This window comes from Salminus brasiliensis, chromosome 13, assembly GCF_030463535.1.
Source record: "Salminus brasiliensis chromosome 13, fSalBra1.hap2, whole genome shotgun sequence".
Lineage (NCBI taxonomy): Eukaryota > Metazoa > Chordata > Actinopteri > Characiformes > Bryconidae > Salminus > Salminus brasiliensis.
The window spans coordinates 28,264,732-28,275,078 of NC_132890.1; the positions used below are offsets into that span (position 1 = coordinate 28,264,732).

The 10,347-nt window shown below is 41.7% G+C and overlaps 1 protein-coding gene across 1 annotated transcript in view; it reads right to left on the minus strand.

Annotated features, from left to right (window-relative positions):
* Window positions 1–6,853: 6,853 nt before the first annotated feature.
* Window positions 6,854–10,347, minus strand: part of pde8a (phosphodiesterase 8A) — a 42,122-nt gene continuing 38,628 nt past the window's right edge. The window contains exons 20-22 of the mRNA XM_072694758.1: window positions 9,390–9,554; window positions 8,681–8,810; window positions 6,854–8,520 (exon numbers count right to left, since the gene is read on the minus strand). Of these exons, the coding sequence (XP_072550859.1) occupies window positions 8,414–8,520; window positions 8,681–8,810; window positions 9,390–9,554 (402 nt within the window). The 3' untranslated portion in view covers window positions 6,854–8,413. The remainder of the gene's footprint in view (window positions 8,521–8,680; window positions 8,811–9,389; window positions 9,555–10,347) is intronic.

Genomic DNA, 10,347 nt, shown 5'->3' on the forward strand with positions numbered 1-10,347 from the left:
GCACGATGAACCGAACCTCCCGTTGATTCATTCGATTCGTTCGATTCACCAAATAGACTCGTCGTGCGCATCTCGCCCCTTCCTTCACACTAGCTCATCATACTGTGTTTACGTGGGTTTACAAACCTAAAACAGTAACTCTTCACTCTCGTACGACCATTTTCCAACCTACGGAACCCATAAAGTATCAAGATTAATAAAACATTATATGCATACAAACATAAATTATGAAGATAATCTAGAGTAAACTAAAGACAGCTATTAACAATAAACTCAATCCGGCTCACAGTATGCTGCCAAAAACAAACATTACTAAAGACAATGAGAAAACTGTAAAAATAATATGACAGGATGCTGGTGTCACTGGACTTAGAAGAACAGAAGAACTCATCCTTGTCAATGATCCCTCTGTTAAATGTCCTGGGCACCTTGGTTTGCAAAAAAGAACACAGAGAACCATTGAATAAACAAAGGAGCTACTCAGATCAGACTCACTGAGTCAGAAATTCAGAATATGTCATTAGTCAGTAAAACTGAGGGGTAGCTCTTATGAGCTGTGTGTGCTGGACTCCCTGGTGATCTGGACATCTACCACACTTAAGTTTCGTTGTTTAGTTTAGCATAGAGCTAGCGTGCAGGTTTAGCCAAAATCTGCTTTATTTATGTTTCTGAAAGCAGATGTGGTGCTGTGTCTTTCTTTAGTTTAAAATGGAACACATCACCAATATAGAAAGCCCTGCGAGACTAGACAGTCAGTAGCTTTTACAACTGCACAAACAGATTTGAATAGCAATAGAGTGTACTTTAGTGCTTTGTTGTCAGCTGCGTAAAAGCGCGCCAAATGCGTAAAAAGGCACCACACGCGTAAAAGCGCGCCACATGTGTAAAAAGGCACCACACGCGTAAAAGCCCACCTAATGCGTAAAAAGGCACCACACGCGTAAAAGCGCGCCACATGTGTAAAAAGGCACCACACGCGTAAAAGCCCACCTAATGCGTAAAAAGGCACCACACGCGTAAAAGCCCACCTAATGCGTAAAAAGGCACCACACGCGTAAAAGCCCACCTAATGCGTAAAAATGCACCACACGCGTAAAAGCCCACCTAATGCATAAAAATGCACCACACGCGTAAAAGCGCGCCACATGCGTAAAAAGGCACCACACGCGTAAAAGCCCACCTAATGCGTAAAAATGCATCACACGCGTAAAAGCCCACCTAATGCGTAAAAAGGCACCACACGCGTAAAAGCCCACCTAATGCGTAAAAAGGCACCACACGCGTAAAAGCCCACCTAATGCGTAAAAAGGCACCACACGCGTAAAAGCCCATCTAATGCGTAAAAAGGCACCACACGCGTAAAAGCCCATCTAATGCGTAAAAAGGCACCACACGCGTAAAAGCCCACCTAATGCGTAAAAAGGCACCACACGCGTAAAAGCCCATCTAATGCGTAAAAAGGCACCACACGCGTAAAAGCCCACCTAATGCGTAAAAAGGCACCACACGCGTAAAAGCCCATCTAATGCGTAAAAAGGCACCACACGCGTAAAAATGCACAATACTGGTCAAAACGGACCACATGCGTATAATGCCTGCAGTGCCGAAACTCGATCAGAGCAATCGGACTGAAACCACAACAGCTATAGAGCAAAACTAACATGATTACTGGATATGTCTCACATGTAACTTGAGTAACTGTCTGGTCTTAGTGTAGTCTTAGAGCAAATGACCAGTTTCTGAATCGCTGAGTGTGGCTGTATGCTGACTGAATACTGCAGAATTCGTTACAGCATTTAAAGAAGATGATCATTTCAGTGCTCTTGGCAGATTAATAAAAGACAGCATTTGTCGTTGAGTGTATGTCAGTTCTTTGTCGTCTTTTCCTCGGAGTTAAACAAAAACGCTCGAGACGGGTAAAAAACAACAAACTGCGCAATGATGCACAAAAGGCGTAAAAGCGCGCCAGATACATAAAAGCGCGCCAGATACATAGGTGGGCTGGTAAAAAAAAAGTCCAGGGCTGAATTTAGTTCCTAGTCCAGCTCTACTGATAAGACGTGTTCTTAGCTCGAGGGAGTTTGGTTATAGCTGATTATATATAGGGGTTAGCATAGTTGAATCGTTTGTGGCTTATGTAAATGTTAGCTCTCCACATTAGTTGTGCTGAGTTATGGTGATGACAGTATATGAACACATTTCTCAGCTTTACAACAAAGAGAGAGAAAAATAGCATGTCATTAAATGTACTTCCGTTTTGTGTTGTCTTTCACACACAGTTTAAAAAACGCACCAAATTGGTAAAAATCAACAAAATGCGAAATTATGACCAAAAGGTGTGAAAACGCCAAAATGCGTAAAAGTGATCCCAATGCGTAAAAACGCACCAGATGCAGCGACCAGACTAAAACCACAACAGATATAGAGCAGAACTAACATGATTACTGGATATTTCTCACATGTAACTCAACTATCTGGAGTTCAGTGAATATTTGTTATCATTTTCCAGGTTCAAACGAGATCTTTGAGTTCTGTCAGTTGTCATTGGTAAACAGACAGCGATTGACACATGCAAAAATACACAACAATACAAACTGTGCTGATGTTGGATTTTCTCAACAGCTCCAGTAACTGAGTCAGCTCAGCTGCTTTAGGATTTTTCATACCTTTCCTGTTGGCTCCTGGTATTGTCTATTTGCTCATTGGGAAGGTCCGGCTCCCTCAATCACCGTCAGCGTGTAGCCTTCCCATCTGGATACCTTCTCTTAGCTAACCAGCTGGGCTTCATGTATGAGCCGAGTGTTTGGTCATAGTTTTGAAGTTTGTAAGAGCAGGTGGTTGGTTTCTGAGTGTGGCTGCGTGCTGGTGGAGTACTGCGGTGTTGGTCCAGCATTAATATGAGATTATGTTGTCAGTGCCTTTATCAGGTTAATGAAAGAAACCTAAAAAAAACAAAACGCAGGAATGTTTAATGAAATTAGTTTTGATTCACCTTCTGTTAAAATAACTGAATAGTTTCAATGGATGAATTAATATAATTATATTATATATATATTGTAATTTCAGTTTGTGCATTTCTACATTTTGTGGAGCTTAGTGGCGCTTAGGTAAAATACAACTCTCCACATTAGTAGCGATGCATTTGGGTGGAGATAGTGTCTGGACAGAACTGGCAACCTCACAGCACATAGAGAGGGAAAGCACTAGATGGGTAAAAAACAACACAGCGCATAATGATTCACAAAACTGGTAAAAACGCACCAGATACCTAAAACGCACGCAGTGCTTAAACTCCCCAGAGAGCGCTCAGTCTAAAACCCCAACAGCTATAGAGCAAAACAAACATGGCCACACCTCAGGTTAGAAATATTGTTTAATCAAATGTAAGATTTTTAATAAGAGTTTTAATAAAAGAATGAAGACTTCCAGAGATGTTCCGACCTAATTTAGAAAGTTTTAGGCTCGTGACTAAGAAATATATTAATACAATTAAAATCTCAGTTTGTACTGAATCAGAAAATGAACTTTAGGAAAGCTCATGCAATGTACTAAGTGAGAGTATTTAGTTTATTCAAAAGTAAAAGCTGCACTTGGTTGTAGAATATTGTAGACCATTCAAAATGAATATATTTAGGTGTAACCGACTGTAAGTTGGTCCATGGTATATTTTTTCCATTGATCAGTTCCGAATATCCCAATCCTGTGTCTCTCACGTTAGAATGTGACACAATGTGAATCTGGTAGTTGTTCTTTATATTTGTTCATATATCAGAATGTCTTGATGACTCCCTCAGGCACCATTGTCATGTAATTATTTCCTCTGGGTACCTTCTCTTTGATGGGTTGAGTAAAATAGAACTTTCTATGTTAATTGTGCTGAGTTTTGGTGCTGAAATGAGTTTGTTGACCTTACAGCCCAGATAGATAAAATAAGCATTGGTCATTGAGTGTACTTCAGTTTTGTGCTGTCTTTCACACACAGTTTAAAAAATGCGTAAAGATGACCAAAAGGCTGAAAACGTAAAAATGCGTAAAAACTCGTCAGCTGCGTAAAAGCGCACGAAATGCGTAAAAAGGAACCAAGCGCACAAAACGCGTAAAGCCCTCCACATGCGTAAAAACTCCCCAAACTGGTCAAAACGCACCAGATGCGTATAAAACATCTGCAGTGCCGAAACTCCCCACAGAGCAATCAGACTAAAACGCAACAGATATGGAGCAGAACTAACATTACTGGATATATCTCACATGTAACTCAATTATTTTAAGGTTCAGTGGATGTTTGTTATTTGTATATTTGTTTGTCATTTTCCAGATTCAAAAGGGATCAGTGAGTTATAATCCTTGAGTTTAGTCATTTGTTTTTGGTAAACAGACAGTGATTGGTCCATGCAAACTAAATCAGCTGTTAAACTCACACTTTGCCTCACTTTGCATACTGGGCGTGTCCTGCTTCCTAAGTCACTATCTTGTAGTAATTGGCTCTGGATTCCTTACTTGAGTTGTTCTTAGTTGCGGTACGTTTTAAGCATATGGCTAAAAAGCATCTTGCAATAATTGTATTTACAGTTTATGCTGAATTATAAAAGTTAATTAGGGTTTTAAGTAGTTTATTAAAAATGATACTTGTTTTTTTTTGGTTGATATTATGTATTCCACAGGCTTCCACAGTCATCTTTCTGGGTACCTTCTCTTAGCTGATCAGCTGGGCTTTAGGTATGATTAAACTGTTTGATCATAGTGTTGAAGTTCGTAAGAGTGAATAATCAGTTTCTGTTTTTCTGAGTGAAACTATGTGTTGGTTGAGTGCTGCCGGGTTCATTCTAGCATTAAAAGGAGATTATTCTGTCGGTGCTTTTAGCAGATTAATAACAGCCAAGAAGTAGAAGACTAAAACAATATTTAAAAATGTTGCTTCCAGTCTTTTGACCGACTGCTCATTGTGGGTTATTATCACATGCTGTTTTCACACTCACTCTTTTTGAGCAGAAATATCTTCCTTTCTTTCCCACTTTTTCACACCCAGGTTTTCTCTTGGTTTGGTTTGTTTTCACACAGAGAAAATTAAGTTAATTTAAGTAAACTGAAATTAAAATTGGACCAAAATGGTCCAAAAGAAAAAAGAAAAAACATACACAAGAAAACTCTACGCTTATTGGTCAGATCTGTCAGGGGAAGAAGCAAGAAGGTAAATACAGGAAAAGGTGCTGTGTCCCAGACTCGTGCATATTGCTGTGCAGTTTAACATAGAGCAACAGCAGAGATGACATTCGTGCATAGCCATAGTAATTACCTGTGCAGTATACAACATCAACACTTTGGGAGCTGTCCTGCTCAAACTAGCAGAGTACACCTGATAATTTGGTTGGATCGAGGTGAGATCACGTTCTCACCACAAACAAATCACTCCAGAGTTTGTTTGACCGAGACTAGCTGTTCTCAAGGGTGCAGTTGTTTTGATCAGCATCCGAGTGCGGTTACTCAGTGTTCACACCTGCCCAAACAAAATGCACCAAAGGTGAAAACGAACCAGGGTCAGATTACTGTTGGGCCCTTGAGCAAGGCCCTTTACCCTCTCTGCTCCCCGGGCGCTGGAGTTGGCTGCCCACCGCTCTGTGTGTGTGTACTCACTGCCCATAACACGTGTGTGTGTGTGTTCACTACCAGATGGGTTAAATGTGGAGGACACATTTCGCTGTACAGTGTACACTGTACAGTGACAAATACGTGCACCTTTACCTTTACTAAAAAGCACAGATGTGAAAATGCAGTTAAACTCTTTTTGGGTGAGTGAAGAGCAGCTGACTTTACAGAGAAGCAGCTGTAGAAAACTGTATAGTCAGATTCATCCAGAGGTTGTTTTGAAGGGAAACGAGGTATCGCTCATTAAAATGAAGGACATTGCAGTTGTGTTTGGTATCTGAAATTGTCTCTTTAGTTTTAGGGCTGGAACCATGAGGCTAACCAGGAATATTTGCTTGTTACAGGGATGGATAGAATGCTAGGTAACTGATCACAGGGTTGTGGGCTTAACCCCCCCCCACCCATGTCTGCTGAGATGCAACTGCTGGGCCTTTGGGGATGGCCCTTAATCTCCTCTGCTCTAGAGGGCGCTGTAGCATGTCTGACCTTGGCTTTCTAAGCTGGGAGATGTGAAGAGAAGAATTATGGGTGCTACCATGACCTCAAAGTTAGAAAAGCGGGCTTGGGACCAGAACCGACAATGAAGCAGGGGAGATCGAAAATAAGGAACAGCTCTTTCTCCTTCCTCAACATTCATGGCGGAAGTCAGTCTATTTTTAAATGTGAAATAAAGCTTATTGTATATATTTTTTCCTGTCTGTATTCCACTGCTCTGTAAATGTGTGTTAGTTATGGTATTCATTTTTGTAAAATCATTTGGAATCATACCATCAAGAACAATTTATTCAAATTGAATCCGGGTGAAATGTAGAATTTTACAATGTACCAAATCTTATTTTGAAAACTGAATGAAATGTGAAATCCTAAAACTACAATCAAGTAAAATAAATGAAATACCAAATCACTTTCTAAAGAATCAATCAACTGAATTGAATCATGGTGAAATTGGAGGTAGTGGACCCTTTACCAACGAATCTGAATCAATTTGAATTGAGTCATTGTGAAATGTAATGTACAGAAACTTTCTACAGAATCAGTATTGAACTAAATCGCAGAAACATGAAGTACAGCGGTGAACTGAGTCATCTCCCAAAGAATCAGAATCATGGTGAGTTTGGAATGACTGTGCCTTATTCTCAGCCTAATCAAAACTACAGACCATCAAACTGCAGACTACCCACACACATGCACGCACAGTCACACAAGGAAATACACATTATCATTATTTATTTTCAATTTCAATATTATTTTCTCTATTTCTTCTCTGTGCTGTAGCATCGAATCAGAATAAAAAAACAAACCCAAAACAACCAAAAACAAACCCTGATTGATAAGAGTGACTCCTGACGGGGTTTGAGGACATAACGCTCAGCGGCGGTTTCAGCAAAACTCTTTTTAGCGTTGCTTGGGAAACAGGTGTAGATCCAGAAGCCCACATAGGTGCGACACACGCGCACGCACACACCCGCGCGCGCACACACACACACACACACACACACACACACACACACACACACACACACACACACACACACACACACACACACACACACCTGCAGTGGAGTCACACAGCTACGGAGCGCCTCACCTCCTCAGAACGCTGATTTATATTCCACAGAAAAGCAGATCCGGACCTCTTCGCTCCTCTGGTCTGTTATTTTTGTTCCAGTGTAAAATTTATAAGTCTGTACAAAAATATTGAGATTTGCTTCAACATAACTCTCTGATCTGTGTTATTAAAAACTGCAGAAGTATTTGGACAGTGGGTGTGCTGTATAAATAGAGTAGAAAATAAGGCAGTCTCTCAGTAGAACAAACCACATAGAAAACATTCGGGGAGGAAAAACATCCAAAAACTTTTGTTTGTTTGTTTTGTTTTTTTTTTTCTCCACAGATCTTTGCTCTATTAGAAAGCCATGCTGTGTAGTTCACCAACCCAGAGAGTCCTGCGTTCCTGCCTTCCAATACACACACGCACATACACGCCACACTCACAGCCCTCTGCTTAGTCCCGCCCACTTCCAACAAGCACCCTGTACAGTGCAACAGGAAGATTCAATAACTTTGTTCAGTAAAAAATAAAACAATTTTAACATTAATGCTTCTTCTTTTCTTAAATCTATGGATATTAAACACAGACGAGACTCTGGATTATAATTTATGCAAGTTAATCAACTTTGGCTTCTCTTATTTATCGTATTTCTGCTCATCAGCTAATATATCACCCTCCGGTAGTACAGAAAACAAATAAATAGCGGCATGTGAGCGGAGTTTTGTGCGTCTGCAGCACTTCAAGAGTCCAGATCTATCGCTCGGCCCTGCAGGCAGCAAACAAAACAACAAATAAACGAATGAGTGAACGTGTGGGGAGAGAGATGAATGGAGTGTGTTGGTAGTGTTTCGCTGCGAGGAGACAGACCACCGTGGTTATCTTCTTCACATAGAATTGTCTCACACACACACACACACACACACACACACACACACACACACACACACACACACACACACACACACACACACACACACACACACACACACACACACACACACACACGATGGAGTTTGTCCCACAGTTCCAGGCTCGGCCGGCAGGGGGAGCTGAAGCACAGTGATGTTTCTGAGGCCTCTCACACACTCCATACTAAGTAGTTTATCTGTCCATCTCTGTACGTGTGAGAAAGAAAGGGAGACTGTAGGTGACGCCGAGTCCAGCTATAGTGTTCACCAGCGGTACGTGTGTGTGTGTGTGTGTGTGTGTGTGTGTGTGTTACTCCGGGGGCGGCCGCAGCGTGTGCAGTTTCCGCTCGTCAAGGCTTTTCCAATACTTAAAGTTGTTGTCCAGGTGCTGCATCAGATTCGGCAGGTCAGCAAACGCTGCAGAGAACACACACACACACACACACACACACACACACACACACACACACACACACACACACACACAAACACAAACACACAGACCTTCAATATCAGACCCTGATTTTGTGAACAAATGTGTGAGTGCAAACAAGTGTGTGAGTGAAGGAATGTTTACCGTCCCAGGCGTCGAACATGTCTGTGATGAAGTAGTCAATGAAGGAAATCTGGGATTTAGGAATGCTGCAGGTGTTCCGGTCAAACACAGGCATCACCACAGGCAACCCCTGCCTCTTCTCCTCATCCGTCTGAAGCAGATACAGACAGACTTTATTAAAAATGGCTCATTTCTAACCAAATGAACTTCAAAGCATTTTCCCTCACTTTTCCTTCCTAACAAAAAACAATATCCAGCAGCTATATCCAACCTTGATGAACACATACACTAAAATGGACAAATGTATTGGGACACACCTCTTATTAATTGAATTCAGGTGTTCATTCATTCAGGCCCGTTGCCACAGGTGCAACAAGTCAGCTGGTGAAATGTCTTCCCTTCTAGATATTCCACCATCAACTGTGAGTGGTATTATTGAAAAGTGGAAGCATTTAGGAACCAGCCAGGAAGTGGCAGACAATGTAAAGTAACAGAGCAGGGTTGCCAAGTGCTAAACCCATAGTGTCGCATCGTGCATAGGGCTCTGCAGTTATTGAGTCAGCACAGCCCCAGACCTGCTGTTAGAGCTGCAAAGAGGGACCAACTCCATACTGCCTATGGATTTAGAATGGGAGGTCATAAAGGGCGTCACAATATTATTGGCCATATAATGTAACTTCGCCCTAACAAATGTAGTCATAATAAATATATGAAAAAGTATTTTTCAGACCTGAGCGAAGTACTCCTCTGAGATGCGTCCGGCCCACTCAATGCAGAGCTCCAGGGGTCTGCAGGGGTTGGAGATATCTGCACACTTTATCAGCATCCGCTTCACCAGGATCCGATTCTCCGGCACTGTCAAAATTCCCTTCACCGCCTCATCATCTCCGTTACCCTGCAGGTGCACAACACAGACACATACAGTGCAGGTTTGGGAATATTCTTGATAAAGGTTTGGGGGCTTTGCAGGTAATTTTAAAGAAGGTTTGTAGGGTAGGTTTGTGGAAGGTTGGGGGGTAGTTTTGGTGGTAGTCTACAGAAAAATAGAGATGGCAGCAGTTTTAGGATAATCTGATGAAGGTTTCATCCGTCAGAGAAGAGTTGGGATTGGAAGGGATGGTGTACTTGGGGACTGTTCAAGAGCAGCTTTTGGGGTAGTGTGGGAGTGGGTCTGAAGGTAGGTTTAGAAGTAGGTTTGGACGTTTGGGGGCTGGTTCAGAGATTTGTTTGAAAGTACATTTCAGGGAAGAGATTCTTGGGGATTTATGTAATGTTTAGGGGCAGTTTTAGGGATGGTTTTGATGTGGATCTCTGTGTTGATGTAGGGGTAGATATGAGGGTTGGTTAGAGAGGTGTTTTTCATGCACTTTTTAGGGAAGGCTTTGGGTACTCTATGAACAAATTGGGATGGGATTGGGTGTAGGTTTGAGTTATGTCTGAGTTTGAGTCATGTCTCAGGAAAGAATGGTAATAGGTTTGTGGGAAGGCTGGAGTAGTCTTAGGGATTTGAGCTATCATTTTGAGGGTAGAATGGGAGAAGTTAGAACAGAGACAAGATTGGGGTTAGGGGTTGTTTTAAATGCAAGTTGGTGCAGCACTGCATACCAGTGCAAAAAAAACTGTTTCCAGCACCACATTTTCCCTCTGATTCTATATTCCCGCTTACCCCCATGCAGACACGAACTAGA